Source organism: Eulemur rufifrons, chromosome 8 (assembly GCF_041146395.1).
Source record: "Eulemur rufifrons isolate Redbay chromosome 8, OSU_ERuf_1, whole genome shotgun sequence".
Classification (NCBI taxonomy): domain Eukaryota; kingdom Metazoa; phylum Chordata; class Mammalia; order Primates; family Lemuridae; genus Eulemur; species Eulemur rufifrons.
In genome coordinates this window covers 108,947,358-108,964,891 of record NC_090990.1, presented here as the reverse complement: position 1 = coordinate 108,964,891, position 17,534 = coordinate 108,947,358, and the positions used below count along the sequence as shown (strand labels likewise).

The 17,534-nt window shown below is 44.6% G+C and overlaps 1 protein-coding gene across 2 annotated transcripts; it reads right to left on the bottom strand.

Moving 5' to 3' along the window:
- Positions 1–7,627: 7,627 nt before the first annotated feature.
- TRIM45 (tripartite motif containing 45) lies at positions 7,628–16,480 on the bottom strand. 2 transcript variants are annotated; one of them, XM_069478912.1, is made up of 6 exons: positions 15,670–16,480; positions 13,256–13,989; positions 11,811–11,940; positions 11,079–11,193; positions 8,758–8,884; positions 7,628–7,889 (listed from the first exon to the last, which is right to left on the bottom strand). In XM_069478912.1, the coding sequence occupies exons 1-6, from the start codon at positions 16,155–16,157 to the stop codon at positions 7,741–7,743; spliced, it is 1,743 nt and encodes a 580-aa protein (XP_069335013.1). In that variant the 5' UTR covers positions 16,158–16,480; the 3' UTR covers positions 7,628–7,740. The 2 variants fall into 2 exon arrangements, with proteins under 2 accessions (XP_069335013.1, XP_069335014.1); XM_069478913.1 differs by having other exon boundaries at positions 11,811–11,941; positions 13,311–13,989.
- Positions 16,481–17,534: the final 1,054 nt, after the last annotated feature.

Genomic DNA, 17,534 nt, shown 5'->3' with positions numbered 1-17,534 from the left:
TTTCTGGCAGAGTATGATGCATATTGAGTATTATTATACAAATGTCAAATGTTAGTGCAGTTTAATTTCCACCCCGAAGAAGTTTGTTTTCATGCCTCTTCAGAAGCTTCCCAGGCCATTTCCTCTCAAAGCTCAGTGTCATTGAACAGACATATGGTGACTGACCTTCTGGTTCTGTAGACTCATTTGAAGGATATAACGCTAGGGTGCTGTTTTCTATAGACTGAACTAACAGAATGATGGAGTCTCCTTGATTTCCTACTCAGTTATCACACTTTTCACTGCCATGCCACGGATGAGTAACATATGTCTTGCTATGTTTGCTCTTCTCTGTGCTAGAAAACAAGGGATCCAAATACGCATTCTTAAATCCTAGCCCTGGAATGGAAATGTCTCATTAGGAATTAACATAAGTGGCACTCTGGTGTCTATCTCAGGCTCATGTTCCTTTTAGTTAATGTGAGTCAATTTCTTAGTCTGGGTACGAGAAGGTGGGTCTGCACCCTCTGGCGATGGGCAGCATCCCACAGAGCAGTGGTCTCATCCAGGTGCTGCATTGAGTCCTGCCAGTGACACCCAGCCTTCCTTTATGTGACCCCGCTGATGCTGGAGTTTCTTTTTTCATCTGGCTGCCTGTCGCACCAGATCGGGCATGGATGATATGAGGTAATAAGTGCTTTATAAACCATGAAGGGCCACACAAGTGCTAGTGCTATTGCTGTGGGACAGGGTCTGGGGACATGAGAATAAAACAGCAGCACGAGTGCAGCTGAAGGACCCAGATGGCAAACGGCTGTCGCCAAAGCATAATATTCCTGAGCACCAAGTTTACAAGGTATTTCTTATGTGACAGAGTTGCCTTCGTGGAAGGTTTATGGGTTGACTTTTCTTTAATTGTGTTGATGAAACAAGAGCATCGTGCATGCCATGGCAGGGTGGAATCCTGGGCCTTCAGAAACCTGATCAAGGACACCTGTTGCCATATAGTCATTATGAACAGCAGTCGGTAGGATTATTTCTTTCTGGGACATGACCCTTTCCTCTTACAACCGTGTGTGGTGATTTAGTGTGACTATTTATTTACAAACACGGAGTTGTTTCCTCTGATTGTCTCTTACTCAATGAAGTGGCTTTTAGCAGGGCTCTAAGGTAAAGCCAGATTCTCCTGCACTAATAGAATAATCATGGGAACACCAGTGCTCAATGTGGCCTCTCTGGTTGTCTGAAATCTGGATGTCTACCACAATCCCTTGAGACAATTGGGTTTACAAAGTGGGATATCGTACTGCTATTTGTTAAATAGCATCTAGCCCTAGGAAAGGGCAGGAAGAATTAAAAAGCATATCTGTATGCACAAAGAGAATTATAATAGAAATTTAAAATTTGTAGGCATATATGCTAAACTTAAATGTTTTCATAAATAAAAATGAAATTAGGGTCAGCTATAGTAAGAATTACAGGAGTCAGTAGCTAGGGGATGGAGATGGAATGAAAAATAGCCTATCCCCTGGGGAGGGAATAGGGGGGAAAGGTATGCAGCCACACAATGTTTTTACTATCTTGAGTCCTTTTTACCCAGATTCCATAGCCAAATCCTGGTGTAGGCAGAGATTATGTACGAAAGGAAGGACAAGGAGAATATCTCTATTGCTTAGTTATTCATATATTAATTCAAGAATATAGGCTAGGTGTGGTGGCTCACGCTTGTAATCCTAGCATTTTGGGAGGCTGAGGCTGGAGGATCACTTGAGGCCAGGAGTTTGAGACCAGCCTGAGTAGTGAGAACCTGTGTCTACAAAAAAAAAAAAAATAGAAAAATTAGCTGGGCATGATGGTACACACCTATACTCCCTGCTACTCAGGAGGCTGAGGCAAGAGGATCGCTTGAGCCCAGGAGCTGGTGGTTGCAGTGAGCTATGATGATGCCACTGCACTCCAGCCTGGGCAACAGAGCAAGACCCTATCTGAAAAAAACAAAAAACAGTGCCACTATGGTGAGATCTGTGTAGCTGGAAGGGCTTATAACAGGGATTTGACCTAGTCAGGGAAGATCTTTGAGGAAGTGATGAAGGAATTAAAATCAATGAGTAGGAGCTAACAAGGCCAAGAGTGAAGTGCCTCTTCCTATACTGTATCCTGCTTCTAATTAGCATTCACTTCATCAAACCGTCTCTTAATTGAGCCAAACGTAACATACAGGTATACATCCTCTGGAGTGAAGTTGAGCAACTATTGCACTTCAGAGCTTAGAGAACAGGTGAGCTGACAGATATATGTGTATGTTCTTATCCAAGATGGCCAAGATGTTTATCCTGTTACAACATCCCAGAGGACTGAGACTCTCGTGTGTGGCTCTTTTTTTTTTTTACCTGTAACACCAGAGGCATGACTTATCAGAATGCTGCATCTTGTTGGTGATTCAGTGCTTGCAACTCAGGGATGATTTCTGAAGCACTTTGTTACATTGGGAACAATTCCTAAATCCTCCAACTCCTTTTTTCCTCACCTTGAAGTCTTGGGCCCTGTAGATCACTTTGACTTTGCCAGGTCTTTGGGCTGGCAGGGCAGTTTATTAAATTGCGTTTGGACTTCATTGTGGTGCAGGCCAAGGAACACCCCCACCACCACCACCCATGTAAACTTTAAATATTTTTAACAGAATTGTTACCATTGATATTACTTAAAGGCTAAGGCATTAGCAGAACCTAGATATCTTAATGAAATTTTCTACTGCAATATAACTTCATCCACATAGAGTTGTCCAATTACTGAAACCTTTCCAACCAAAAGAAATGGTAAGTTTTTATCCTCAGTTCTGAAATATAATTCATTAGAAGACATATAGGGAAAGATGATATAATACAACAGACTTCTTCATGGTAAGCAATTCCCTAGATGTCTGAGGTAATTGGAAAATTCAAGGCTGGTCCCTCAGAGGCATATAATTTATCCAATAGGTTTGAGAGAAGGCTGAGATTTTTTTTTTTCCCAAGTGGTATTTGGCTAAATAACAAATATTGGGGTTTGGGAGAAGGGAAGTCTGGCTTTAAAAACAGATATCAAGGAATCCAAACTTAAAATTGTACCAATTAGATCTTTATTCATTCATCAACTATTAAGCCTTTGTCATGTGCCAGAAAACTGTCCTTCATGGGGACAATGTATGTTACTGTCAAGTCCCTGTCTTCATAGAGCGTTCAGAGTAGTATGAGAGCACAAACAATAAACAGAATGCTCATACATGTGAGACGGTGATGAAGCTGAGTCAGGGTGACATAGAGCCCTGGGGTGGGGAGTTGCTATTTTCTACAGGGTAGTTAGGGACTTCTCTAATAGGGTGATATTTGACACTGGAACAGAAACCTGAAGAAAATGAGGGAGTGCCTCATGAAGGCATCTGTGAGAAGAGCAGATGTGGGACAGTGAGCATAAGGGCCCAAGACACAGTGCTTGGAGAATTTAAGGAGTGCCAAGCAGGCCAGTTTGGCTGGAATAGAGTGTGGAGGGGGTGGGTAGGAAATCAGAGAAGAACAGGGATCTGGATCCTGCACGGTCCTCCATGCTGATGTAAAGACACACTTTTGTTCTGAGTGAGATGGGAGGCCATTGGAGAGTGCTGAGCAGAATGACATGAGCCAACATTTGAAAAGGCTCTCTATTGAGTGGAGAATATACTGTATGGGAGTATGGGTGGATACAGACTAGTTAGAAGGCTGTCGCAAAACATTAGGTGAGAAATCTTTTTTTTAATTTCAGAGTATTATGGGGGTATAAACGTTTTGGTTACATGAATTACTTTTGTACAGTTTGAGTCAAAGTTATAAGTGTGTCTATCACCCCTTAGATGTTCATTATACCCCTTAGGTGTGAATTTACCCATCCCCCCACCTGCTTGATTTTCATTGAATTTTTTTTTTTTTTTTTTTTTTTTTTTAGACAGAGTCTCACTCTGTTGCCTGGGCTAGAGTGAGTGCCATGGCGTCAGCCTAGCTCACAGCAACCTCAAACTCCTGGGCTCAAGCAACCCTTCTGCCTCAGCCTCCCGAGTAGCTGGGACTACAGGCATGCGCCACCATGCCCGGTTAATTTTTTCTATATATATATATATGTATATATATTTTAGTTGGCCAGATAATTTCTTTCTATTTTTAGTAGAGACGGGGTCTCACTCTTGCTCAGGCTGGTCTCGAACTCCTGACCTTGAGCGATCAACCCGCCTCGGCCTCCCAGAGTGCTAGGATTACAGGCGTGAGCCACCGCGCCTGGCCTGATTTTCATTGAATTTTACTACCATATGTACACACGAGTGTTGATCATTTAGTTCCAATTTAATAGTGAATACATGTGGTGTTTGTTTTTCCATTCTAGCGATACTTCACTTAGGAGGATAGTCTCCAGTTCCATCCAGGTTGTTACAAAAGGTATTAGTTCACCATTTTTTTTATGGTTGAGTAATACTCCATGGTATACTTATGCCACATTTTATTAATCCACTCATGTATTGATGGCACTTGGGTTGTTTCCATATCTTTGCAATTGTGAATTGTGCTGCTATAAAGATTCGAGTGCAAGTGTCTTTTTTATAAAACGTCTTTTTTTTCCTTTGGGTAAATACCCAATAGTGGGATTGCTGGATCAAATAGTAGGTCTACTTTTAGTTCTTTGAGGTATCTCTGTACTACTTTCCATAAAGGTTGAACTAGTTTGCAGTCCCACCAACAGTGTCTAAGTGTTCCTTTCTCTCCATATCCACACCAGCATCTGTTGTTTTGGGGACTTTTTGATCCGAGCCACTCTCACTGGAATTAGGTGATATCTCACTGTGGTTTTCATTTGCTTGGTATCTTAGACCAGGATGGTAGGAGTGAAGGTAGAGAACAGTGGCCAGCAGATATACAGGCATACCTCAGAGATGATGTGGGTTCAATTCCAGACCACCACAATAAAGGAGTAACTCATAAAGCGAGTCACATGATACTTTTGGTTTTCCAGTGCATACAAAAATTACGTTTACACTATAGTCTATCAAGTATGCAATAGCATTATATCTGGAAAAGGTATATATACCTTAATTTAAAAGTACTTTATTACTAGAAAATGCAGACACAGAGATATGAAGTGAGCACGTGCTGTTGGAAAAATAGCACAGATAGAGTTGCTTGATACAGGATTGCCACAAATGTTCAATTTGTAAAAATTGCCTATCTGGGAGGTGCAATAACGCGAAGCACAATAAAACGAGGTGCGCCTGTATATGAAGGTGGGGCTGATGGGATTCAACACTGGATTGGATGTGTTGTATGAGAGAAGAGTCAAGGATGTTTCCAAGGCCATTGTCTCAACCAACTGTAAGAACAGACTTGTACTTTCCTTTTGAAGAGATGGACAAGACTGCAGGAGAAGCAGTTTGGTGGTGGCAGGCAAGTGGGAAGTGAGGTTTGAAAATTGGAAGTCTATTTTGGATATCTTAAATCTGAGGTGCCTAGTATTCATACAAGGAGAGATGCTAAGTGAGCTAGTGCAGGGATCCCCAACTGATGGTGAGTCGTATAATTATTTCATTATACATTACAATATAATAATAATAGAAATAAAGTACACAATAAATGTAATGCAGTTTCATCATCCCGAAACCTTCCCCGCTTCCCTGGTCCATGGAAAAATTGTCTTTCATGAAAGTCCCTGGTGCCAAAAAGATTGGGGACCACTGAGCTATTGGATCTGGAGATAAATTTGGGAGTTATCAGTGGTATTTAAAGTCATGAGAGGGTCATTTAGGGAGTAGGGGGAAGATATTAATAGAAACGCAAGAACAGATCCTTGGCACTCTCCCATGTGTAGAGAACCAGAAGATAGGGCAGAACTAGTAAAGAAGACTGAGAAGGAACAGCCAGTGAGACAGGAGAAGTAAGAAGAATGATGCCACATAAACCAAATGAAGAAACTGTGTCGTGGAGGGCAAAGTGATCAACTGTTAAATGCTTCTGATAGGTCAAATTTGCCGAGGGGCAGCTGGAATCAAGGACAAGGGTATGTACGGCTAAGGTAGGGGCAAAAGAACATTGGGGAATTGATCACAGAACTAAGAAATCTATGTGGCTACTGATTTATCCCAAGATTGATAAGCAGTAGTACTGGGGTGACAGCAAGCTCAGTGCTATAATCTTAAAGGAATGAGGGGGACGACAGGGGGGAATGATTTGGGGCTCAGTAGATGGCTGAACCATAGAGGAACAGCAAATTATATAGTTTACAGGCATAAACTTCAAGACTAGCCTATTTTAGAAAACTAAGGATAATAGTCTAGAACAGGGTTTTTCAACAGTGGCAGTACTGACATTTGGGACTGGGTAATTCTTTGTTTCGGGAAGCTGTCCTGAGTGTTGTAAAATACTTAGCAGTATCCTTGACCTCTACCCACTAGATGCTAGGAGCACACTACATAGCCCCAGTATTGGCAACCAAATATGTCTCCAAGACTCTGCCAGATGTCCTCTGGGGGCAAAACCACTCCCAGTTGAGAATCTCTGATCTTAAGGTAGCAGTGAGGAAGAGCAAATAGCTAATAATTTGAGAGGGTGACTAGGGCAGCAGTGTCTTCTGGGAAGACCACATTTGGGTTAGAGAAAGACGCTGAAGGGAATATTTCCAGGAAAGAGTGATGACATGGGTAATATCTTAGTAGTTAGGGCTACAATGCAGCCCATGCCTGTCGGCCTCAAGGAGGAAATGTATTCCACAAGGACCTGACAGTCATCATCTAATTACTTCACTGCCTTCGCCTGACCCAATTCACCACTCAAATGAGTCACCCACTTAAGGGTTCTTACCATGCAGATTTCAATAATTATATTTAAATACATGCTGAGTTTATTGCTATACAAGAAATCAAGAGTCCCAGAAGAACACACAAAATTATACAGTGAAGACCTTGGCAGCGCTGAAGCACTGGCACTGTGTACATCTTCTCCCCAGAATTCTCTAACAAGCAAGCAGGCATGCTCAAGAGTCAGTTTCCAGTTAAGTTTCTAGCTATGCAGACAAAAGTGAAGACTACTCTCTAGAAAACAAAGAGGTATGAGGAGGGGGAAAGTATCTAGAGTATCTGGCATGAGTAGAACTGCAAAAAAATGTATGAGGTTCTATTTCAACACTGCCCCCATCATTAACTTTCTATGTGTATGCTCTTGACCAAAGAGTAATCTTCCAGGTTTGGGGTAGAGGATCAACTTGGCATAGAGAGGGAAGAGGGGGATCCCCACAGAAACAGCAAGATCACATTTAAATGGTCACAAACATGTACCAGTACACCCACCAAAGTGGATAGGATCAAAAGAGGTTTTTATTCTTTGAAGGAAATATCTAAATAATATGCAGCTCAGGAAAAAATAAAAACGATCATAATCTATCAGAAAATAAGGAGTTAGACAACCCCTATGATTTCTAAGTTCCAAGGCACAGATACCACCATATCTGTACCAAACAGAAAGGAGCTCCTATGGTGTAGAAAGAACGTTGCCAACCTACCTTTAAGAGAAGTGTAGTGGTGGTCTTTTGTGCTCAATCATCCACAAGTACAGTAAGTGAGAAACTCACAAAAAAGCACTTTAATGTCAGATAAGGCACTTTGTTTTTAATTTTATCAGTTTCTTCAGAATTAATCAAGGTCTGGGGTCCTCTGGTAATCTGAAGCGGTGCTGGCTACAGCTTTAACAGGCTGAGCGTGTCCCCAGGAAACCCTCAGAGTGCCACAGTCCTAAGTAGACTCCTGGGTGTGCTCTGCCCACCTACCCATGTGCATTCAGACTTCTCGTTAAACTTCCCGCAGCATGACCAGTGGGGGCGACCTGGGTGGCCTTTGTGTCCATGGCCACAGCCTAGGTACCCACCTGCACGGTACAAAGAAGAGAGGGAAAAATAACTATTAGAGTGGAGTCCAGCAGTTACCATGGAAATTAAACCTCCTGGCAACATTCCGACTCATGGGAGTGAAAATATCTAAGAACCTGGCAAGAGGAACAAGCTATCTGACTCCTCTATAGTCAGGAGGACTCTCAAGACTGATCACAGAAAGTCAACTCATGTTAGCAAAAGCTCCAAGAATACCAGTGTTAAAATTGGCTACCTGAAGGAGAAGAACTAGTTTGGACTTTAACTGTAAAATGATTGAAATAAAATAGAAGAGTAGATTGGTGAACATTAAAAAAAAAAAAAAAAGGTATATCCTGAAGTGTTTCTACAGAAGGGTACAATAGCCTATTTTATGGCCCACCATTAAAGCAAGGACATAATGGAATAATTTTTAAAAAATAATTAGATCCTTTGCCTGAGCTGACCCTCCTTTCTGCCCCACAAAATAATTGGTTTAATCATCCATTCTCCCAGCCATGCCTCCTTTGGAATTTATTTAAAATTTTAAAAGGAATGAGATAGGTCTACATTTTTCACACTGCTCAGGCTGCTGGAAAGGGGTACAGAGTGAAATTAAGAATCCCACAGAGACACACAGGGTGTATGGGATTGACGAAGTGTTATCAAAACTAAAAGCACTCGGAACTTTTACAGCTGCCATTTCAATTCAGAACAAGGAAGCTTTAAGTGAAACTTCTAGAACAGCGGTATCTCTCTACACAGACTGTACTTCCTAGAAACAGAGCCTGAGTCCATGTAGCTAGTGGCCGTGGGGCAGTGGAAGGGCCATGATTTGATTCCCGCTGCTGGCACACAGGCCCAGAGGGCACTGCCTTTGCTCCTTACCTGGCATGGTGCCTCCACAGGCACAGCGAGCAGTTTTCTGGCCTCCACTGGAGCAGAAGGTGCAGCAGTGAAATATGCCTGGGTGTAGGCGGTGCTTTCTCCTGACCGTCACAGTGAATGGAGAGCCCTGCAGTGTTCAGACCGAGAGCAAAGAACAGCACTTTGTGAGTCAACAGGATGTGCTGAGCATCACTGAGTGCTACGAGAGTCTAAGGTGCACGGCTCAAGGACCAGGAGGGAGGGACAAGCACAGCAGGAGAGAAACAGATTAGAGGACAAGAACCCTGCTCAGCTGGGTGGGAGCAGATACAGATGCAGTGAAAGAATCCAGGAGTCTGTACAGCCCTCCTACCATGCTTCTCACCACAGATGCCAATGATTCAATACGGGCACTGATCTTTTCCGTGTGGCTGAACTCTCCAGACACTGACTAGGGTCATACAGAGTCGGCTCCATTTCCAGTGACATCTGTATTAGCTGGGGCTTGTTCTGGTAGGATGGTAGAAAAAGCAGAAGCCCATGCCGCAATACACATAAGCTCTCCTTAATGGATTTGCCTTACTCTAGCCTTGGGTGAAGTGAAAGCCTGTATATTATTTGACACATTCATAATCTCAATTTTTGCTTTCATTGACTGACTTTGGTCCCTAGGACTCTCAGTCTCAATTCTTAAGGAACCTCTGGGCCCCGTGACAGAAGAAGTAAGGAAGAGCAAATAGCTCATTATTTGAGAGGGTGACAAGGGCAGCAGTGTCTTCTGGGAAGACCATATTTGGGTTAGAGAAAAGCTGAAGGAAATATTTCCAGGAAAGGGTGACAATATGGGTAAGATCAAATTAATAGAATGTTGTGAACTCAAGGCTAGGACATCCGGTGGGCCTCCCTCTAATTTCTCAGCCAAGTGCCTCTTCTCACATACCGAGCTATCCTCTTTCCTTCAACCCCTCTATCCTGGACACGGCATACCTGTTTATCCAGCCACTTATTCTGAGACTGTGAAGATATATGGAAGGGAGAAAGGTTAAGTGTGTGTGGCTAATAATTCTCAAATCAGTAACTCCCACTTGCCCCCTCCTTTCCTTCAAGGATAACTTTCTAATTTCTACCCTATGTTAAACAAAAAGTATTTTAAGTGTTGCAGTTTGCGTATCTCTGTGTGAAAACTATATAGTTTGAGAAAGCACAAAGTAGAGAGCCTGGCACCTTAGAAGACTTTCAGATGTTAAATTTCCTCTCCTTTTAGTCTACAATCTATTTTAAAAAAACAATTTGGAGTTCAAAGAAATGGGTTCAAATTCCAATTTTGCTACAGAGTTACTATGTATTGTGGCAAGTTTGGTCTCAGTCTCACTGGACAATGATCCCTATGCCTCAGTGGTTTTGAAGAACATTGAAATAATGTGTGCAAAAATACTTAACCTGTTCTTGACATACTGTATTTAGGTTAGCAGTAAGTGGCTATTGAATATGAGTTTCCTAGTGTATAGACCACAAACCTAACAAATCATGATGCTGTATAGTATTTTATTGTCTCATCAGTGTTAATTTCTGACTACTCCAATGTCAGCAGAGAGATTCTGCTGGGCATGTATTACCAAATTTTTAAAAATTCATCATCTCTAAACCAGAAAGTGCTATACTTGTTTGTGAAGAAAAGTGTTATACTTACTTGTGTTATATTTGCTTGTTTGTTATACTTGTTTTTAGTAACCATGTAACATGGTAACAATGTAACATGGTGACATGTCATAACCATGGTAACTTGTTTGTTACACTTGTTTATAGTAACCATGGTAACAGATAAGCATATATGCAAAATAGAGAATTACATGGGCAGATGGTTAGGCAGATAGATGACTGGTCAGTTGAGAGGAAGGGGCATAACCCTCCCAGTTCTGTTCTAGTAAGTCCATGTCTGGTCATAGTCTGGACAAAGCTGGAAAATCCTGAGCTAGATTGTATTTCTTGAATGTGTGTGCTTATCTGCTGAAGGATTGCCCCCTTGATCAAGGCATCTTTCCCAAATTAAGAATTCTAACAAACCAAGTGAGAGAATGATAAAATATAAGCATAACTGCCAGAATGTGAAATAGGGACAGAGAGTTTGTATGGTCGCTAATATCCTCTTATTAGTAAGCATAAGAGCAGCAAACTCTGGGCAGCTTCTAAAGTGAAGAGAAGAAACAAAAAGAGAATCCCAGTCAGTCTCTCTATACAGCTAATCCTATGAGAAATGTCTCCAGATCCTAAAATGACAGCACCCTGGGGAGGGGGGCAGGGAGAAAGGAGCTCAGGGAAGCACACGCACAGGTCTTACTCACCTGCACGTGCTGCTCTTTGATGCAGACCCACACAGTATAGACCCCAGGTTCCTTGGGGGTATAGGAAACACAGTACGTCCCATCCTTGTTATCCTGGACCATCGTTCTGACCGGACTGAATGGAGACAAGAGTTCAAGAAACCACTCACTCCCACAAACCTGGTTCAGTTGCTACTACTTTAGAATGTAGTAAACTCTAAACCATTCCATTCAATATTAATTTTAAGTGTCCCCAAACACAATGCTTCTCCATTTGCCTCACAAGTTAATTTTGCAATAGAAGGTGAGCAGCATAAATTCTAATTTAGTCTGACATTTGGAGAAATTTCCTTATTGTGTTCTTTTCAGCGGGCTTCAGTTGAACCCTCTTGCTCTTTGTCGTCCCTCCATACTCCAATTCCAGAGAAATATAAATATGCCCCTGGCACAATTTAGTAGCAAAGGGGGACTGAATTTTGAGAAGGGCACCGTTCAATCTTACACAGAAGACTTTTTAGTCCACTCCAAAGCTTGGGATGATGAGAATCTGAGGGGCAGACCATACCTTTGAGAGAGAATATAGGTATAAAACTCACACAAGAAAACACATTTGGTCCAACTGGTCGTATCACATTTTTTCATAGCATCACAGACAGGCAAGATGAAATACCACAGTTAACATCTCCAGTATCTCAAAAGACTAAATGTTTCCAGTTTTCTGTTACCCATAACACCTAATTGTGTCATACAAACCTGTCTTTCTTATCTTTAGGGACAACAGCGACTTGAACGTTGTCTCCTCCCCTGCCCATGCTCTCTCCCATGGCATCCTTACAAAGCAGGGTGAAAGAGGCAGTCTGTTTCTCCCGGGCTTTGTGGAGATCTGCAAAAGATAAATGCACAATCCTCACCTCAAAGGCAAACTGCATGACTACAGCAGCCCCAGCTCAGGCACCACCTTGCTTTTTCTTTTCAGAACAAAAGGTTGTGCTTCCTGTTTATTGTAACCACCCTGCTCCCGTTCTTTGCTCTTCCCCTACCTCCCAGAGAATACCTCTTGGGAATCCCTCCTGGTGAACCTCGTTCTCTCTCAGCCAGCAGCTGCTCTTAGGTCACACAGGATCCTGGATCTTACTAACTTCAGCCCTAAGGAAGCTTTGAAAATACTCAGGATTGACCTGGGTATTCAAAGAGAAAATCCCGAGATCCTGTGAGAGAGGCTAGTCACCCCAAAACTACCCTCTCGAAGCTCCACATCCTGCTGGAATAGGCAGGGGGCATAGCTGACCAGCTTAGACTCTCTGTGTTGTGAGATCCTCTGCAACTCAGTGGCTCATGCCAGGGTGTTGGGGGAACATCCAGTAGCTACCCAGCCCCTAGTCCAGCATTCAGGCGAAACAGGGTTTCTTTACCTGGGGTTCAGGTACTTTTATGAGGTCTATGGAAAGGCTCATGAAGGGTCTAAGAATCTCATGAAATTGTATGACCAGGTTAGTGGGTGTTTCTAGGGGAAAGAACATTCTTAAGGGGATCTGTGACTTCTAAACAGTTAAGAATTCCTGTGCCACAGTCAGGATGGTTGTAGGATACAATATTCCTGTCAGGATTGATCTATGAAATATGTTTGAACAACATGCTTCCTTTAGAACTAGAACACTGGTCAAAAGAAACCATTTTTTTTTTTTCCTACTGAATGAAACACCTACCATATCCTTTTAAATCCCAATACAGTTTATGTGAGCCAAAAAGAACACAGAAGAAAGGAAACCATAATCTTGTCTTGCTTATTCCTCTGAAACCCCCTTCACAACTTGATCCAAGCAATCCGGGGGCCGCCATGCTCCTCTGGGCAGGCAGGATTTTGCCCTGCCCTACTCATTGCCAATCTCCTATAGGCACTGTCTCTGTTCTGTCATCTGATAGAAACGAAGCATGATCCTTGAGTATGTCGGTAGTTGCCACTTTTCTGACCTGGAAAAGGGTCAAGCCTCACCCTTGAGTTGAATATTAAGTGTACCCTGATTAGAACAAATCAGAAAGGAAAAGATCACTGCCTTTTAGATCAGTATGTCTCCCCCACCCCGCCTGAGGTAAACTGGTCAGTAGGGGAGTGCTTCCTAGCTGAACAAGCCACAAACCTTTAAATACCATGTCCCTAGCCACAGCCCTCTCAAGGCCCATGGCAAATGTCTTCCTACCTTCTCCTTGAAGGACACATTTGGCTGGATCAACCTCTTTGGTATTAATAGTCCCATAAACTTCATAGCCATGGCACAGGCCTGCTTTCTCCTTGGGAGAGAAGCATATCTTATCGTTTACTCCAGGACGGGCACTATATTCGACTTTGTTCAGCTTCCTGAGCCGTTCTATTACCACCCTCTTGGTGATGAGGATCTCCAAGTCTGAGCCGCTGGTCAGCAAGTGCTCAGTGAACTCCACTCCAGTGCGCATGTCTGCCAGCAGCTGTTCCAGTTGTGCCTTCTGCAGCTGCAGGGAGTTCTCCTTGTGGACCCGTATGTCCTCCAGCTGCTTCAGCAGCTTGTCCCGATGCTCCTCGATAGCTCTGATGTAGCCCTCTGAGAATGTTCGGACATTGGCTGCCACTGCCTCTACTCGCTCCTGGAGGGCACTGTTCATCCTTTTGATCTGATCCAGAGCTTCCTCCAGGGCCTCCACATGGGGCTGTGTGCCTTTGAGGAGTTCCCGCACGGAGTCCCCATGCTTATGGATGACATTGCTGGTGAAGTCGCAGGGGTGCTCCCGATGTTCCCCCACCACACAGTCGCGGCACACCGGCCGGTCACAGAGCTCACAGAACAGCCTCAGCTCCTCCGCAGGGTGAGCAGGACACAGGATGGGCTTCCCGATCTGGCTGTAGCCTTTCAAGTCTTTTAGGTCCACCATTGTATGGTGAGTTGTTTTCCTCTGCCGTCTAGGGGCAAACAGAGTCAGGAACAGGAAATAAGGGAATAATTCTGGTGGGGAAACAGTTTAGCAGAGAGGTTTTAAGAGCAGAGGCTCTGAAATTAAACAAATTTGAGTTCAATTAATTGCTCTAACCTCTAATCGCATGATCCTCTCTGATTCCAGTTCCTTGTCTGTACAGTGGGGACAATACTTACCTGAAAGGGCTGTTGTATAGAGCAGAATTATAATAGACTAGGGCCCTGGCCTGGTACATGCCTTTGCAAAACATTGCAACACTAAGACTACATGCTAGAATTTTCCTCAAAGAGTTAATTTGGCAAGTTTATACAAGACCTAAGGCAAGACAGAGGTGAGAGCACAGTGGAAAATCAGCACGAAGAGACAGAAACTGGGCCAGCTGGCACAGCAATAAACTCTAAGCAATTAAAGAGCAGCTAGCTGGCACTGACAAAAAGTCTCATCCAGCTTGCATCTAAGAATTTGGTAAAGCATTTCCGTTGACCAGTATCTACATCACCCAAGTCAGCAGGCTAGAATTTCCCTCCAGAGTCATCAACATTATTAGAAAGAGTGAAATCAATGGTCAGTAGAATCAAAGCTCTCTTTTTTAATTCCCCTTTTCTGTAGTGCTTTAGAGATTCAGGGAAATCCCTAGGAAACTATGGTGACTGTTCAGAGTTCCCGCATTAGCATTATATTAACATGGAGCTTATATGCCTATTCTGGCATCAGAACAGTGGTTGCAGAGAAAATAAGGTCAGCTGTTTAGCTGGCAGCAAAACAGTCATAGGGTCTATCACATAATTATGAGCTAAAAATAGAAAGACTGTAGACTACTAACTTGTTCTGTTGGTAAGGCCATAAAACAAATGGAAGTCAGAACCTAAAAACTATTTTAGGCTAATCCTAAAACCATGGTCATTTACTATTCTGATGTCCTGAAATGGCATGGGGGAGAATAAGAAGGGACAAAGAGTGATCCATCTGACAAACTACTCACCAAATGCCATAAAAGACATAATCTGCACCCCAGTTAACTCCTACCAGCTGACCTCATCAAGATCCAGGGTAATTCTAGGGTGCAAGGCAAAGACTAACGTGAGGTCCAATCAGTACCTGTACTAGGAAGGCAGCATGGGTTAACAGAAAGAGCACAGAATGTAGTCAGATGATCTGAATTTAATACTCCGTTCTGTTACACATGTACCAATTGTGGGACCTTGGTAAATTATTGCTGAGCTTCAGATTCCTCAATTAATAAACAAGTGAAAACAGTGCTTGCTTTTCTAAGAGTTGCAATGACCAAATGAGATCAAGAACAGGATCTATGCTATTATAGTCATACTCCTCTGTTTCTCCAGCAGCCAGTAAAATTACTCACTACACAAATGATTGATGATCAAAGCAAACTGTGAATGTACTTTGTAATCTGAAAAGGACTATGCATATATTGTAATCTGAAAAGGACTATGTAGATATTTACTGCTGCTATTACTACAGGTATTAGGCTGACCAGGTTAACTACTGTTCTAGAGTATTTGCGGTTGCATCATATACTGCTCTTTGACCTTTGATGGTCTTTGAAAAGGGCTTTCCTTTTCATCTGCACACCAAGGGATTTCTGTCTTGACACCTCTTTGTCCTCTGCTCTTAAACCACACCAGGTGGGGTATCCCATCTTTACCTATGAGCCTGGCAGCAGAAGTGGCAGAGATTGGCTTTGCAGGTCTGACACCTCTTCTCTACTTCCCTGTCGCTGCACAGGTCACACACCAGGCCCTGGCCTTCCCCATGCAGACTCTCCAGCATCACATCATTCATGGCCAGGTGGTCTATGGTTAAAGCCTTCACTCCACCCATGGGCAGGTCCACCTGAGCATCACATACCGGGCAGAGGATGCCGATCTGCGGCTGCAGACTGCATGGCTTGAGTTCCTGGAATATTGACCCCTCAGAGCTTGTGTCAGAGTCTCCCCCTCGGATATCCACTACTGAGAAGGGTTCCAGCTGCTCCAGACAAGTGGTGCAAACCGTGTGCAAACAAGGCAAGAGCCTGGGGGCTTCGAAAAGCCCCATGCATAAAGGGCAGTGAGTCTTGCCTGAGTTCCCAAGTGCAGTCCCACTGGGGACTTTGCTCACAAAGCCCAGCAGCGGCTTCCTGTTTTCTGACATATTCCCCACGTTTGTGCCCAGGATCAGAAAAGGTCCCAGGCAGTTCTGTAAGGAAGTAGCAGGTGATTAAACCCACCCAAAGAGAAAGTTTCCAGAACTTGAACAAAGACCATGAGGACTCTCTTGTTGGCAAATTAAAAGGCAACCAAGAAGAAGAGGATTCCTCAAAGGAACCACCTCGGAATTTACTCAGAAGGGCCCCCTCCTTTCCACTGCATCCCATACCAGACACGCCACGCCCTCCTCTGCCCGCCCCCGCCCCCCGCAAGGGCTAGTCCTGCCACCAACTCCTTGACCCTTGCACCTCCCACACCCTCCACTGCCACCCGCCTCCCGCCTCCCGCCTCCCGCCCCACTCTCCCGTGCCCGACACGCGACAAGCGCCACCCCTGGCCCCGGGCGATGAGGTAGGGAGCCGTCCCGCTCCTTCCTTCGGCGGAGGGCGCGCGCCGGGCAGGGGAGCTGCGAGGCCCCGTCGGGTTTGCGGTGGCCACCGCCTCCCCGCACTGGGGCCAGGACACCAGAATGACCTCGCCTCTCCTCGCACCAATCCCAGCTCGGGTCTACTTCGGCGAGTCCAATCACTGTCCGAGAGAGGCGGCCCTTGCCGCTCCAGGCCCCACCGCCCTCTAGATTGACAACATCAGCATCTAATAAGCTTTGGGAATTCCATATCCTCTCCAGTCCACTCACGCGGGGGCGGGACCAAATTAAGGACGGAGGCGGGGCCTCCGGAGGGCTCGGAGCACTGCGAGGGGAAAAGAGCAAGGCTGGGAGTGGGCGGAATAGTGTAGCCAGCGTCACCATTTTACGGGTACTGTCTCTGCCTTTATCTTTGTGGCGACCAGAGACGGACCACTTAAAGCCACGCTAATATGCCACAGGGACGGCCCTCTTTCCGCCCTCGGATTGGTCGCACGAACGTAGACTGGGCTCCCTCATTGGTGGGTGCGGCTGTCGGCTGGCCCGGCGCCCTCAGCCCGGAGCTTGCTGGGAGTTGTAGGAGGCATTTCCCTGGTCCCGGCGGTCTCTGGCGCTCGCGGGCGACAGACGTTTCTCTTCACCGCCCGTGTGTGTCTACGAGTCTCCCTTCTTGGCCTCCGGAGCTTATTTTAGTTCCCAAAGCCCTCAGGCCTAACGTGCCGGTTGCGAGAGCTGCCGCGGCTCGCTATCTCCTGATATTTTCTGGGGTAAGGACACCTCAGGCTCCGGTTCTGAGGACCAGTTAGGGAGACCACTGAACCGCGGTCTAGAATTGAGGGCTTCATTCGGCCACCCCCGGGGAGCTTGACTCTCAATTCTGGGGTCTTGAGAAGCCCTCGTTTCAGCCTTTCGGGAGAGTGCAGATGACTTAAGGAATTACATAGGTGTCACCCA